Source organism: Apium graveolens, chromosome 6 (genome assembly GCF_009905375.1).
Source record: "Apium graveolens cultivar Ventura chromosome 6, ASM990537v1, whole genome shotgun sequence".
NCBI classification, from domain to species: Eukaryota; Viridiplantae; Streptophyta; class Magnoliopsida; order Apiales; family Apiaceae; genus Apium; species Apium graveolens.
The window spans coordinates 9,767,626-9,784,223 of NC_133652.1; the positions used below are offsets into that span (position 1 = coordinate 9,767,626).

Genomic DNA, 16,598 nt, shown 5'->3' on the forward strand with positions numbered 1-16,598 from the left:
AGTTTCAACATTATAGAGACTACTCTCCAACGTTTAATCCAGACTGCTGTCAAAATATCAAGAGTTCTTATCTGATCTTTACAACTCACTTACATTTAAACACCGACACTTTTGCATGAAGGCAAAATGTTTAAAATGTTTAATACGAAGAGTAATGCTCGAGGACCCAAAATTTTGTAACAAATTTTGTCCTAAATGACATAGGCGAATTATAATTCGTGGGCGCATAAGTATACACGAAGACCCCATCATTTTTATAAAAACTCTTACCAACCAACTCTTGCCATGTGTCATTCCACAAATGCGAAATTGCAAGCTGAAAATATCATTCCTCAATTACAAAAATGCTAAGTAATTTTTCTCTTTCCATTTGAGATAAAGTCGCTCTGGAATTACGTACCATATAAGGTAAATTAATCGGTGCGTCATTTCCTTACCAAATTTAAGAACCAATGTCAGTCTCTGTCAGACTACAAATATACAATTTTCCTTTCTCAGGTAACTTCTAATTACAAAACTTCATCCAATGTTATTTAACTTACTAGTATCTGCCATAAGTTATTGTAGTGTGTTTGCAACTTGGAGGACCATCCTATCAATTTTAATTCAAAGACATCATCAGTAGGGTTATATTTGTCATCTAATCGGCATCTTAAGTAAGAATCTAATAAATTAATTAGCTTAACAAAGTCAAGAATATGCACCTAGTATATTCAAAGTAAACTCTCTCCATAGTCAATACTGAACTAAAGTTTTTGAACCTCACTCAGAAATCTGTCTTAATATCAAACTTCTAACCACTAGGGTATTAAAACATAAAAAGTAAATGCCTTACATTTAAGATGTAACCAGTCACATCCTGACAAATTTCTTGAAATTCAAACCCTCTGTTGTTTCTAGCATGTGAAGTTACAAACTACTATGAGACTTGGCAGCTATTTGAAGTTTATAACTTCTCGAGTTGTTCTTTTCTTATTTACAAAGGCCAAGAATCAGCCACCGATCCTCCAATTCACAGTGTGTATCTGTAGTTTATAGTTTTGTCTTCACTTGTCAACATATGTCATCTTCTTCCAAATGTTAGTATAAAATCAGCAAAGACAGCGTTTATATTTTCATCATCTCATTCAAGCATTTCAGATATTTAGCCCCTGAAAATTGAGATGGACATTTCTCAACCAGAAAACAATAACAAAACCAATGGAGGGTTTTCTATTCCGGTGGATTCAGAGAACAAGGCGACTAAACTGCGAATTCACTCAATCGCAGCACCTCACATGAGAGCATTTCATCTATCGTGGATATCTTTTTTCGCTTGTTTTGTATCCACCTTTGCTGCTCCACCCCTTATACCTCTGATTCGCGACAACCTCAACTTGACCTCAACAGACATAGGAAATGCTGGGATTGCAGCAGTTTCTGGAGCTGTGTTTGCGAGGATCGTGATGGGGACTTTATGCGACCTGTTTGGACCTCGTGTCGCCTCTGCAGCACTCATGCTCCTTACAGCACCTGCAGTCTACTGCAGTGCAATAGCCACCTCTCCGGCTTCATTTCTCCTTGTACGCTTTTTCACTGGCTTTTCACTTTCCACTTTTGTGTCAACTCAATACTGGATGAGCTCAATGTTCTCCGCTCCTGTTGTTGGCACTGCTAATGGCGTAGCTGCTGGATGGGGAAACCTTGGCGGGGGTGCAACTCAGCTCATCATGCCGTATGTGTATACCCTTATTCATAGTATTGGTTCAAATAAATTCACAGCATGGAGAATTGCTTTTTTCGTTCCAGCTGTGTTCCAGACCTTGTCGGCATATTCAGTGTTTTTCTTAGGCCAAGACTTGCCTGATGGCAACTTCTCAAAACTCCAAAAATCTGGAGATAAGCACAAAGATAAATTCTCACAGGTGTTGTACCAGGCAATGACAAATTACAGAGGGTGGATTTTAGCACTAACTTATGGTTACTGTTTCGGGGTGGAGCTGACCGTGGACAACATCATCGCGCAGTATTTTTATGATAGGTTCCATGTGAATCTTCACACCGCGGGAATTATTGCAGCAAGTTTTGGGTTAGCAAACTTATTTTCAAGACCGTTTGGAGGCTATCTTTCAGATGTTATGGCAACAAGGTACGGCATGAGAGGTAGGCTCTGGACCCTGTTTCTAGTACAAGTATTTGGGGGCCTCTTATGCGTTCTCTTGGGAAGATTGGGATCTTTAAGTGCATCTGTTACTGTGATGCTTGTGTTCTCTGTATTTGTTCAAGCTGCATGTGGTCTTACATACGGAGTGGTTCCTTTTGTTTCGAGAAGGTAATTTTTTCCTAAGCACATGAATTCATAACATTTTATTATCTAATTCAGAATCTTAAGCAAGACTTGTATGTACGTTTCATTAGGTCACTTGGAGTAATATCAGGGTTGATCGGAGGCGGTGGAAACGTAGGCGCAGTTTTGACACAAGTAATCTTCTTTAGAGGATCAACATTCAAAACAGAGACAGGCATAACTCTCATGGGAGTCATGATAATATGTTGCACTCTTCCGATGATGTTTATATACTTTCCACAATGGGGAGGTCTATTTTGGGGTGCATCATCTAAAGGCATTACAGAAGAAAATTATTACATGTCTGAATGGACCCAAGAAGAACAAGATAAAGGTTTTCACAAAGCAAGCCTAAAATTTGCAAATAATAGCAAAGGTGAAAGAGGTAAAAAAGTGGGTCCAGCTTCCACACCTTCCGAAGGAACTCCGGAATCATATGGGCATGCGTAATTTGTGAAATTACATTCAAGTTATATTTAATGTCATCTTATATTACCCCTTAAACTTTCTTATATATTTTGTATAAATTCTAGTGAATAATTATAGCTGGAAACTTTAATAAGAAACACGAAAAACATGATCGTCATCTTTCCTGTCAGCTGATGTTTATTTGTATGTAATTATGCACTATCTATGAACCAAATTGTTTTTTTGTTATGTCATTGTCGGGTAGGTGACGGCCCTTATATTTTTTGTTACGTTACTATTTAAAAAATCATACTATTTTATATCTTGATGTTTCAATATCTTATTTATACTCTTGTCTTTTTGAATTACTTTCATGGAAACAAACAAATCCATGCTATGATGCTCCTTCCTAGCATCGTACCACATCTTTAACGTCTAGATGAAAGATAGACATGGTCAAATCTTTTATTTACCATGACTTATTTCATCATCTTTATAGTCTTAATCAAATTAATGACACCAAAAATATTAACACGGAGATATCAGTCACCAAATTATTTTAGAGTCTGGTTTTCAAATAATTTTGAATATCATAAAAGAACTTACTTTTTCTTCAAAATTTATAATATTGGAGTGCCTTCTCTATCTTAATTTGACATCAAATGAAAATTTGGAAAACAAATTACACTATTAAAATTATAATGTTGTTTTGGACTTCATATCATACTGAAAAATAATGAGAAATTTCCATTATTACAATACTTTAATGTGACGTACCACACTTTGAACTTCACGCTCCAGAATTCTTGTAACAAATAGAGTAATATGCTATCATTTTCAACTAAGCTTTAGATTGCATATGATTTTCTATTGTCTTGATCTTTTCCTGTCCTAAGGTGTCCTGAGATTTGATAACTTTCACATCAATCCTTTAAAGTTACAAACTTACTACAAAATCATTAAGGGTAAAACTATCAATTTTGTAGTTTGGGGTTCGTGCCACAGGCGAGTTATATAACAAACGGTTTTCTGGCCATTGGATGAACCATCCAACGACTATAATTAAAAAAATATCTATAGGGACCGCAGACATTGGCTGGGGTCCGGAGAAATTAGCTTTTTGTCCACTTGTCACGGACCGGGGAAATTGTCTGCGGTTGAGATTTGATGTTAATGTATGGGGTCAATTTTCACTTAGTAAATAAAAATTTATTTTAGGTACCAACGCAGTCAATGTCTGCGGTCCATCTCTCTGGACCGCTGACAATGTCCGCGGTCCCTATAGGTATTTTTTTTTAATCACAGCCGTTGGATAGTTGATCTATCCAACAAATGAAAAACCGTTTGCTGTATAAGGTGTTCCTGGAAAACCATTGCTAGGGACCCTCCCCCTGTAGAGTTTGTATTATGGATGACTAATCTATCAATTTTGTAATTGAAAGGCAGCATTTTGAAGGTGTCAATTTAGTGACGTGACTAGTCAGTCCCATGTTTGTCAAGTACTGAGTATTGATACGAAATATAGCAGATATGTACAACAATATCAAACATCTTATCGCATTGATGTAAGAAAACTATGTTTTTGGTAAATTCAGGACCAAAAATCCTGCTACTTTATGTCATAAATACAGGTTTGTAGCAAATTATCAATAAGGTTCTATCTGTAATTCAGTCAGCACTTCGGAAAGAATCTATAAGTTATTTTTTTTAAAATAAAGTCAAGAATTTGAACCTAGAATATATTCTGGACAAACTATCTTCAAAGTCGGTACTTGTATCGAGGTTTTGGAATCTCAACTTAAGAAGCAATGCTATACTACCTTTGTCCCGTTTTTCTTGTCCATCAATCAAAATTCACCTTATATTCAATCAAGTTAAATAAGTTAATAATTATCATAAAATAAAAATGAGATAGCAATATAAGAGTTAACAAGCTGCCTTGGCAGCTATTTGAAGCTCTGAATGTTTTGAAATGTTATTTTCTTAATAACAGAGGCCAAAACTTAGTTCATAATCCTCCAATTCACAGTGTATTTATATAGTAATTAAGTTGCAAACTGATACATCAAAGAGATGGTCTTTATTTGCATTGATTCTTTCCTTTTCTTTTTAGGTAAAGATAATTTCGTTCGTTCATAATTAATAGAACACGGAGCGAAGGAAAATACCGCCTTCTTCAGATATGTTAACATATATGTTAGCATATAGAGTGATATATGAATGATTAATTACTTAATTTAAAGATTGAAAGTGGTTTTCGATCACCGGATTAAGTTCAAGGTAGGGATGAGCAAAACCGAACAGAAACTGAAAAACTGAACCGAAGCCGTAAAATTCAGTTCGGTTTGGATTAAGTTTATTTGAAAATTTCGGTTATTTCGGTTTTAACCGAAATAAAATCGGTTCGGTTCAGTTTTTCAAAATATTAATTCGGTTACCGAATTAACCGAATAGTATATATATATATATTTGAATTATATTTTATATATAATATATTATAGATAACTAGCTTAAAACCCGTGCGATGCACGGATACACAAATCTTTTTTAATATTATATAATTTTTTTAACAAAAATATTTTGAATTGAATTTTTTAAATTTGTTCATTAATTTTTTTATTTCTACCTTTTTAAATGATATGAGTTCGTGATAGTTATATTAATACACACACATATATATATATATTCATAGTTTTTTAAAATATTATTATAGCAATTTTATAGTTTTTTGAAAATAAAAATATAAAATTTCTATTATGTTGGAACTTTAACAAAAATATTATTTTAGACAAGTTATTACTTAATCGATAAATTATAAGAACTATTTGAAAAAGATAATAGTACTAATTGAACGATATAGTTTTATTGATCATTTTGTGTGTATTTTAAAAATAATAATAATTATGATTATGTTTAGTTAAAAGTCAATTTTTGGTTCATATCAATATGATACGAATTATGCTTAATCTGATATTAATTTGATTTATCCCGTATGAGTGATTTACTTTATTTTATTTTAGCCCGAGGTCCATTACTACGACCAATTCAACTAATTAAATTTAGTTTAATTTTAATTTTTATGTCCGGATCATTAAGATAATTTTGTTTTAGCCCGAATAATTAATATATATGTAATTTATTTTAGTTGGTTGAATTATATTTTAATTATCTTGGATGATTAATATATATTGTTTCGTTTATCCTAGTTAAATAGTATAATTTTTTAGACTAATCAGCAGTATTTATTATTTTCTTAGCCCGATGCACATTATATCAACTAAATTCAACTAATTAAATTTAGTTTTTTTAATTTATTTTACTCCGAAATATCAATTAGAATAATATAGAACTAAATATGAATTAGAATATAAAATTGGTAGAAGATGTTGACTTTAATATCAATTAATAATAATATAGAGTTGGATATGAAATAAAATTTAAATTGATAGAGGAAGTTGACTCCAATATCAATAAGAACCGGAATTGATCAATTAGGTATAGAATAAATAATTAAGGGTAATTACCGACCGACCCAGTATCAAACTTTTAATATTTCGTATATTATAATATAATATATATATATATATATTAGATACAGACTATACAGTTGGTCCACATTAAATTAAAAATATTAGATATACACACTCGTGAGTCGCGACTAACAGCCAGGGATAAGGGATCCTAATTCCTAACCTAAATACCTAAATCCTAATCCACAAAATCTGTAGCGCACAACAAGTTTACCGCAGATTCTTCCGCCATCAGGGATGGGGCTTTCCATGCCTTGTCTGGTAACATCATTGAAGCTCAATTGGGTCGACTGTTTATACTGTTGCAACTACATTTGGACTGCACGTAATATTGCACGTAATATGAGACAACACGGTGGACAACATAGCAGCTCTTAAGTCCCTCTTAAGATCATAAAAAGAGTGGTGTAAGAATGGGTCTTTTCTTGTGAAAAGATTGAAAGACTGATACCTTCAGACATTTGATTAATTAGTCTATGTTCTAGTTTTTGTAGTTTCTCACTTTAGTTGTTGGAGTTCTTGTGATTGTCTGTTCGTTGTTGATGTGGTGACCATAGTTGGAGTTTTGTTCCCCTCATTTCTGGTTGCCCTAGGTATATGCTCGTTTTGTTAATACCAGTATTACTTGACAAAAATATATATATTTTTAAATATTTCGGTTAACCAAACCGAAATATTTCGGTTCGATTTTCGGTTCGGTTTTATACATAATTTCGATTCGGTTTGGTTATGAAAAAATCAGCAACTCGGTTTTCGGTTAATTCGGTTTGGTTCAGTTTCTGACCGAATCAACCAAATGCTCAACCCTCGTTCAAGGGGAGACAAGATGCGTTTTCATGTTGCAAGTTGCAACAATGATAACATTAGTCCTCCGAAGTTGCTCTTCTAGTTTTTTGTTATTATTAGACGTAATTTCGTTCATTCATAACTAATTTAATGTCATTTCACAATAGATAGAGCAGTATATGAACAAAATATCGTAGTAGATGTAATATTTGACCCGACTGGTACTAAAATTAAATATTTGGTACTAAAATTAAAAGATAAACGTTGTTACATTATTAGAGTGACACGTACATTGTCGCTTTTCATGTATTATCAAGCCGCTGATGTTGTACACACTTTGTCCGTAATTTTGGCCTCAATTAATTTTTCTCAAATCAAATTGACCTGCTTGGGACTAAAAATAAAAATTATAGTGATTTTTAATGATTATTAATTAAAAAAAACTATATTGATTATACAGTATATTCAATTTGTCGGTCAAGATTTATCAGTTTAGGCTTTTAAAGTTAAATGAGACAAAAAAAATTGATGGAGAGAAAATATCATTCCTCTAATGCAAACTTGCTAAGCAATTTTTCTATTTCCGTTTAAGATAAGTTCGTTCGAGGATTCCGTACTGCATATAGTAATCCGCGAGTCATTTCCATATCAAATTAAAGAAGTGATGTCGTCTCGATTTGTCAAATTACAAAGATGCATATCTCAGTTCTCAGGTACCTTCAAATTACAAAAGTACTTCATCCAAAGTTAATAACTTTCTACTCTGTCATTAGTTGTATAAATTCTTTTCATTTCTTGTTGAACTGTGCTTGCAGCTTGGAGGACCATCCTATCAGTTATGTAATTTAAAGACATCATCAGTAGTCACTAGAGTTATTTTTGTCATCTAATCTGCATCTTAAGTAAGAATTTAACAAATTAACGAATAAACACCTAGTTTATTCTTCTGCGTAAACTATCTCCAAAGTCAATACTCAATTAAGGTTTTTGAACATCACTCATAAAGGAGTTCCATCCGAATGGCTAGAAGGAAGCACCCATTCTCTGATATAGTGACCTGAGACAGGCAAAATTAGTAAGATGATACACGAGAAAATTAAAACAAATAAGAACGATAAAATTATAATTAACTTACTTATTCGTATCTCATAAACCAGCCCCGTCAAGAATTAGATTATCACAGCTTTTTGTGACCTGAAGTTCTGTCTGCGCCTCTGCGACAAGCAACCGGGACTGGAGGCCTTAACACTTCGAGATTAAATTCTTAGAAAGCTGTTGATCAACACTCAAACACACAATAAAGACGCCTGATTAAACAGTTTCAAAATTATACCGATAGACACCACACAAGTATATATAGACTCCTCTCCAACGTTTAATACAGGCTGCTGACAAAATATCAAGATGTCTTATCTGCACTACTTATCCGATCTTTACAAAAATCGCTGCAATAAACTTCACTTACTTGAACACTTACACTTTTGCATAAAGACAAAATGTTTAATACGAAAGAGTAATGCTAGAGGTACCAAATTTTATCCAAAATGACACTAGGCGAATTATAATTCGTGGGCGCATATGTATGCACGATGACGCCATCATTTTTATAAAAACTCTTACCCGTCAACTCTTGCCATCTGTCATTTGAGACAAATTTTGGGACAATTTTTGGGACCTCTATCATTTCTCTTAATGCGAAATATCATTCCTCAACTACAAATTGCAAGCTGAAAATATTCAAATACATAATTGCTACGTAACTTTTCTCTTTTCGTTCGAGATAAATTCGCTCTAAAATTACATAACAGATAAAGTAATATGTGCGTCATTTCCTTACCAAATTTAAGAACCAATGTCGGTCTCTGTCGGACTACAAATATACAATTTTCCTTTCTCTGGTAACTTCAAAGTACAAAACTTCATCCAAATAGAGGTCTCAAAAATTTTGTAGAAAAATTTGTCCCAAATGACACTAGACAAATTATAATTCGTGGGCGCATATGTATGCACGATAGCACATCATTTTTATAAAAACTCTTGCAATCAACTTTTGCAATGTATCATTGGGACGGTTTTTGGGACGGTTTTTGGGACGTCTATCATTTCTATTAATACGAAATATTATTCCTCAAATACAAAATTGAAAGCTGAAAATATTCAAATACAAAATTGCTACGTAATTTTTCTCTTACGGTACGTGTGAGATAAAGTCGCTCCGGGGAATTACGTACAGGATAAACTAATCGGTGCGTCATTTCCTTGCCAAATTTAAGAACCAATGTCGGTGTCTGTCAGATTACAATTATACGATTTTCCTTTCTCACGTAACTTCAAATTACAAAACTTCATCCAAACTTCTATTAACTTGCTACTCTGTCATTAGTTGTATAAATTCTTCCAATTTCTTGTTGAAGTGTGTTTGCAACTTGGAGGACTATCATCAATTATGTAATTTAAAGTAATCATCAGCAGGGTTATTTTTGTCAACTAATCTGCATCTTAAGTGTTGGAATAATCTTAAATTTAGTTATTAATTATTTGTTTATTTAATTATTAGATATTTTAGATATTTAGCAATAGATTAATTATTAGAGGAAAAATATTATTTTAGAATTGTTTAGTAGTGGGGTAGTGGAGTTGTGGAGTAAATTATGGACATGTGATTTACCCATTAATTAGTAGTGGTTAGTTTGGATAGTAGTAATTAAGTTTTAATATGTTTGTAAAGCCTATATAATGGCTAGTTTACTTGAGTTTTATAACAAGAAATATATCAGTACAAGTTCTCTGCAAAAATTTAGGTGTCTTTTTTCTCTAAGGTTTTCAACATTGGCATCAGAACCATATGATCCAGGGCTTATAAAACTCTTATAAAAATACATAATGCTACAAATGCAAAAAATATGGGCATCTGACAAAGAATTGTAGATTTCAGAATGATAAAGAAAGGACGACACAATTGATCGAGTGAGAACCACTCCTTTAGAGTTGTGGAGAGAAAGTGCTCCAAGGTGTTTTTGGAGAGAAATGCTCCAAAGTGTTTTTGATGAGAAAGTGCATCAAAATTGATGGTGGTGAGAAGTGCATCACAAGCGAAGAGAAAGCGCTTCGTAAATTTAAGATTATGGGGTGAATGTTGGAATAATCTTAAATTTCGTTATTAATTATTTGTTTATTTAATTATTAGATATTTTAGATATTTAGCAATAAATTAATTATTAGAGGAAAAATATTATTTTAGAATTGTTTAGTCGTGGGGTAGTCGAATTGTGGAGTAAATTATGAACATGTAATTTACCCATTAATTAGTAGTGGTTAGTTTGGGTAATAGTAAGTTTTAATATGTTTGTAAAGCCTATATAATGACTAGTTTAACTTGAGTTTTATAACAAAAAATATAGCAGCAAAAATTTAGGTGTCTTTTTTTTCTAAGGTTTTTCAACATTAAGTAAGAATCTGAATAGATTAATGAGCTTAACAAAGTCAAGAATATGCACCTAGTATATTTTAAGTAAACTCTCTCCAATGTCAATATTGAACTAAGGTTTTTGAACATCACTCAGAAATCTGTCTTAATATCAAACTTCTAACCACTAGGGTATTAAAATTTAAGAAGTAAATGCCTTACATTTAAGATGTAACCAGTCACATCCTGTCACCTGACAAATTTCTTGAAATTCAAACCCTTTGTTGTTTCCTGCATGTGAAGTTACAAACTACCATGAGACTTGGCAGCTAAATGAAATTTATAACTTCTCGAGTTGTTCTTCTCTTATTCACAAAGGCCAAGAATCAGCCACCGATCCTCCAATTCACAGTGTGTATCTGTAGTTTATAGTTTTGTCTTCACTTGTCAACATATGTCATCTTCTTCCAAATGTTAGTATAAAATCAGCAAAGACGGCGTTTATATTTTCATCATCTCATTCAAGCATTTCAGATATTTAGCCCCTGAAAATTGAGATGGACATTTCTCAACCAGAAAACAATAACAAAAACAATGGAGGGTTTTCTATTCCGGTGGATTCAGAGAACAAGGCGACTAAACTGCGAATTCACTCAATCGCAGCACCTCACATGAGAGCATTTCATCTATCATGGATATCTTTTTTCGCTTGTTTTGTATCCACCTTTGCTGCTCCACCCCTTATACCTCTGATTCGCGACAACCTCAACTTGACCTCAACAGACATAGGAAATGCTGGGATTGCAGCAGTTTCTGGAGCTGTGTTTGCGAGGATCGTGATGGGGACTTTATGCGACCTGTTTGGACCTCGTGTCGCCTCTGCAGCACTCATGCTCCTTACAGCACCTGCAGTCTACTGCAGTGCAATAGCCACCTCTCCGGCTTCATTTCTCCTTGTACGCTTTTTCACTGGCTTTTCACTTTCCACTTTTGTGTCAACTCAATACTGGATGAGCTCAATGTTCTCCGCTCCTGTTGTTGGCACTGCTAATGGCGTAGCTGCTGGATGGGGAAACCTTGGCGGGGGTGCAACTCAGCTCATCATGCCGTATGTGTATACCCTTATTCATAGTATTGGTTCAAATAAATTCACAGCATGGAGAATTGCTTTTTTCGTTCCAGCTGTGTTCCAGACCTTGTCGGCATATTCAGTGTTTTTCTTAGGCCAAGACTTGCCTGATGGCAACTTCTCAAAACTCCAAAAATCTGGAGATAAGCACAAAGATAAATTCTCACAGGTGTTGTACCAGGCAATGACAAATTACAGAGGGTGGATTTTAGCACTAACTTATGGTTACTGTTTCGGGGTGGAGCTGACCGTGGACAACATCATCGCGCAGTATTTTTATGATAGGTTCCATGTGAATCTTCACACCGCGGGAATTATTGCAGCAAGTTTTGGGTTAGCAAACTTATTTTCAAGACCGTTTGGAGGCTATCTTTCAGATGTTATGGCAACAAGGTACGGAATGAGAGGTAGGCTCTGGACCCTATTTCTAGTACAAGTATTTGGAGGCCTCTTATGCGTTCTCTTGGGAAGATTGGGATCTTTAGGTGCATCTATTACTGTGATGCTTGTGTTCTCTGTTTTTGTTCAAGCTGCATGTGGTCTTACATACGGAGTGGTGCCTTTTGTTTCGAGAAGGTATTGTTGTCCTAAGCACCTGAATTCATAACATTATTATCTAATTCAGAATCTTAATCAAGACTTGTATTTATCTTTCATTAGGTCACTTGGAGTAATATCAGGGTTGATCGGAGGTGGTGGAAATGTAGGCGCAGTTTTGACACAAGTAATCTTCTTTAGAGGATCAACATTCAAAACTGAGACAGGCATAACTCTCATGGGAGTCATGATAATATGTTGCACTCTTCCGATGATGTTTATTTACTTTCCACAATGGGGAGGTTTATTTTGGGGTGCATTATCTAAAGGCATCACAGAAGAGAATTATTACATGTCCGAATGGACCCAAGAGGAACAAGATAAAGGTTTTCACAAAGCAAGCCTAAAATTTGCAAATAATAGCAAAGGTGAAAGAGGTAAAAAAGTGGGTCCAACTTCCACACCATCGGAAGGAACTCCAGAATCATACGGGCATGCATAATTTGTGAAATTACAATCAAGTTATATTTAATGTCATCTTATATTATCCCTTGAACTTTCTTATGTATTTTGTATAAATTCTAGTCAATAATTATAGTTGGAAATTTTAAAAAGAAACGCGAAAAACATGATCGTCATCTTGTCTGTCAGCTAATGTTTATTTGTATGTAATTATGCACTATCTATGAACCAAATTATTTTTTTATTAAGTCATTGTCGGGTAGGTGACGACCCTTATATATTTTTTGTTATGTCACTATTTAATGAATCGTATTATTTCATATCTTGATATTTCAATATCTTCTTTATACTCTTATCTTTTTGGATTACTTTCATGGAAACAAACAAATCATAGATGCTCCTTCCTATCATCGTATCACATGTTTAACAACGTCTAGATGAAAGATAGACATGGTCAAATCTTTTATTTACCATGACTTATTTTATCATCTTAAATGTCTTAACAAATTAATGATAATAGTTGCGCACCAAAAATATTAACTCGGAGAGATCAGTTACCAAATAATTTTGGGGCCCGGTTTCCAAACAATTTTGAATATCGTAAAATAACTTACTTTTTCATTAAAATTTCTAATATTGGAATCCCTTCTCTATCTTAATTTGACATCCAATTAAAATTTGGGAAAAAAATTACACTATTAAAAGTATAATGTTAATTTGGATTTTATGTTATACTGAGAAAAAAAATGACAAATTTCATTTGTTACAGTACTTTAATGTGGCATACCACACTTTGAACTTCGCGCTCCAGAATTCGCGTAACAATTATAGTAATATGTTATCATTTTCAACTAAGTTTAAGATTGCATATGATTTTCTACTTTCTATTGTCTTGATCTTTCCCTTTCCTGAGGTGATTGAGGTTTGATAACTTTCACATCAATCCTCAAAATTTACAAACTTACTACAAATCCATTATATGTAAAACTATCTCATAGATTCGTAGTGTAATGAGTTTGTAGGATGGATGACTAAACTATCAATTTTATAACTGGAGGGCAACATTTTGAAGGTGGCAATCTGGTGATGTGACTAGTCAGTCCCATGTTTGTCAAGTACTCAGTATTGATACTAAATATAGCAGATATGTACAACAATATATCAAGGAAATTTACCAAAAATATCATTTTTTAGCAAAATATTAGCAAAAATACGGACGCGGGTTGCATATGAGGTTGCAACGGTTGCATACCAGGTTGCATATGAGGTTAATCCGTATTTTTGCAAATATTTTCTGTAATTTGGGTATTTATGAATAAATCCCCAATATCAAACATCTTATCGCATTGATGTAAGAAAATTAGGTCTTTGGTAAATTCAGGACCCAAAATCCTACTAATTTATGTCATAAATACAGGGTTGAAGCAAATAATCAATAAGGATCTATATGTAATTCAATCAGCACTTCAGAAAGAATCTATAAGTTAATTATTTTAAATAAAGTCAAGAATTTGAACCTAGAATATATTCTGGACAAACTATCTTCAAAGTCGGTACTTGTATTGAGGTTGTGGAATCTTAACTTAAGAAGCCATGTTATACTATCTCCGTCGCGTTTTTCTTGTCCATCAATCGAAATTCACTTTCTATTCAATCAACTTAAATAAGTTAATAATTACCATATAATAGAACCGAGATAGCAATATTCACCTTATTATTTTCCGAGTAAAATTTAAGAGTTAACAAGCTGCCATAAGACTTAACAGCTATTTGGAGCTCTGAATGTTTTGAAATGTTATTTTCTTAATAACATATGCCAGAAATTAGTCCATGATCCTCCAATTCACAGTGTATTTATATAGTAATTAAGTTGCAAATTGGTACATCAAAGAGATGGTCTTCACTTGCATTGATTCTTTCCTTTTCTTTGTAGGTAAAGATAATTTCGTTCGTTCATAATTATTATAACACAGAGTGAAGGAAAATACCGCCTTATTCATATATATATATATATATTAGCATTTAGAGTGATATATGAATGATTAATTATTTAAATTAGATTGAAAGTGTTTTTCGATCAACAGATTAAGTTCAAGGGGAGACGAAATCACCTCCTTGTGTGCGTTTTCATGTTGCAAGTTGCAATAGTAATAACATTAGTCCTCCAAAGTTGCTCTTCTAGTTTTTTGTTATTGTTAGACGTAATTTCGTTCATTCATAACTAATTTAATGTCATTTCATAGTAGATAGAGCAGTATATGAACAAAATATCGTAGCAGATTAAGTAATATATGACCGGTACTAAAATTAAATGTTTGGTACTAAAATTAAAAGATGAATGTTGTTACATTATTAGAGTGACGCATACATTGTCGCTTTTCATGTGTCATCAAGCCGGCCGTTGATGTTGTACACACTTTGTCCGTAATTTTGGCCTCAATTAATTTTTCTCAAGTCAAATTGACCTGCTTGGGACTAAAAATAAAAATTATAGTGATTTTTAATGATTATTAATTAAAAACTATATTGATTATACAATATATTCAATTTGTCGGTCAAGATCTATCTATCCGTTTAGGCTTTTTAAAGTTAAATGACACAAAAAAAAATTGATGGAGAGAAAATATCATTCTTGTGATGCAAACTTGCTACGCCATTTTTCTATTTCCGTTTAAGATAAGTTCGTTCCAGGATTCCGTACTGCATATAGTAATCCGTACGTCATTTCCATATCAAATTAAAGAACTGATGTCTCGATTTGTCGAATTACAAAGATGCATATTTCAGTTCTCAGGTACCTTCAAATTACAAAAGTACTTCATCCAAAGTTAATAACTTTCTACTCTGTCATTAGTTGTATAAATTATTTTCATTTCTTGTTGAACTGTGCTTGCAGGTTGGAGGACCATCCTATCAGTTATGTAATTTAAAGACATCATCAGTAGTCAGTAGAATTATTTTTGTCATCAGTAAGAATTTAATAAATTAACGAATAAATTCTTAGAAAGCTGTTGATCAACACTCAAACACACAATAAAGACGCCTGATTAAACAGTTTCAAAATTATACCGATAGACACCACACAAGTATATATAGACTCCTCTCCAACGTTTAATACAGGCTGCTGACAAAATATCAAGATGTCTAATCTGCTCTACTCATCCGATCTTTACAAAAATCGCTGCAATAAACTTCACTTGAACACTTACACTTTTGCATAAAGACAAAATGTTTAATACGAAAGAGTAATGCTAGAGGTACGAAATTTTATCCAAAATGACACTAGGCAAATTATAATTCGTGGGCGCATATGTATGCACGATGACGCCATCATTTTTATAAAAACTCTTACCCATCAACTCTTGCCATCTGTCATTTGAGACAAATTTTGGGACAAATTTTGGGACCTCTATCATTTCTCTTAATGCGAAATATCATTCCTCAACTACAAATTGCAAGCTGAAAATATTCAAATACAAAATTGCTACGTAACTTTTCTCTTTTCGTTTGAGATAAATTCGCTCTAAAATTACATAACAGATAAAGTAATATGTGCGTCATTTCCTTACCAAATTTAAGAACCAATGTCGGTCTCTGTCAGACTACAAATATACAATTTTCCTTTCTCTGGTAACTTCAAAGTACAAAACTTCATCCAAATAGAGGTCTCAAAAATTTTGTAGAAAAATTTGTCCCAAATGACACTAGACGAATTATAATTCGTGGGCGCATATGTATGCACGATAGCACATCATTTTTATAAAAACTCTTGCAATCAACTTTTGCAATGTATCATTGTGACGGTTTTTGGGACGTCTATCATTTCTCTTAATACGAAATATTATTCCTCAAATACAAAATTGAAAGCTGAAAATATTCAAATACAAAATTGCTACGTAATTTTTCTCTTTCGGTACGTGTGAGATAAAGTCGCTCCGGAATTACGTACAGGATAAACTAATCGGTGCGTCATTTCCTTGCCAAATTTAAGAACAAATAAGATGATACACGAGA

At 33.3% G+C, this 16,598-nt stretch overlaps 2 protein-coding genes across 2 annotated transcripts; both read left to right on the plus strand.

The window, feature by feature from the left end:
* The first annotated feature begins 1,005 nt into the window (after positions 1-1,005).
* Positions 1,006-3,056, plus strand: LOC141663992 (high affinity nitrate transporter 2.5-like). The gene is made up of 2 exons (XM_074469848.1): positions 1,006-2,311; positions 2,398-3,056. The coding sequence occupies exons 1-2, from the start codon at positions 1,164-1,166 to the stop codon at positions 2,774-2,776; spliced, it is 1,527 nt and encodes a 508-aa protein (XP_074325949.1). The 5' UTR covers positions 1,006-1,163; the 3' UTR covers positions 2,777-3,056.
* A 7,925-nt stretch (positions 3,057-10,981) lies between these two features.
* LOC141664178 (high affinity nitrate transporter 2.5-like) lies at positions 10,982-12,810 on the plus strand. The gene is made up of 2 exons (XM_074470078.1): positions 10,982-12,161; positions 12,246-12,810. Exons 1-2 carry the CDS (start codon positions 11,014-11,016, stop codon positions 12,622-12,624), a joined length of 1,527 nt encoding a protein of 508 aa, XP_074326179.1. The 5' UTR covers positions 10,982-11,013; the 3' UTR covers positions 12,625-12,810.
* Positions 12,811-16,598: the final 3,788 nt, after the last annotated feature.

Coding starts and splice junctions, on each gene's coding strand:
- LOC141663992 (XM_074469848.1), top strand. CDS start 1,164: ATGGACATTTCTCAACCAGAAAACAATAACAAAACCAATGGAGGGTTT. Junction 2,312..2,397: donor GTTCCTTTTGTTTCGAGAAG/GTAATTTTTTCC, acceptor ACGTTTCATTAG/GTCACTTGGAGTAATATCAG.
- LOC141664178 (XM_074470078.1), top strand. CDS start 11,014: ATGGACATTTCTCAACCAGAAAACAATAACAAAAACAATGGAGGGTTT. Junction 12,162..12,245: donor GTGCCTTTTGTTTCGAGAAG/GTATTGTTGTCC, acceptor ATCTTTCATTAG/GTCACTTGGAGTAATATCAG.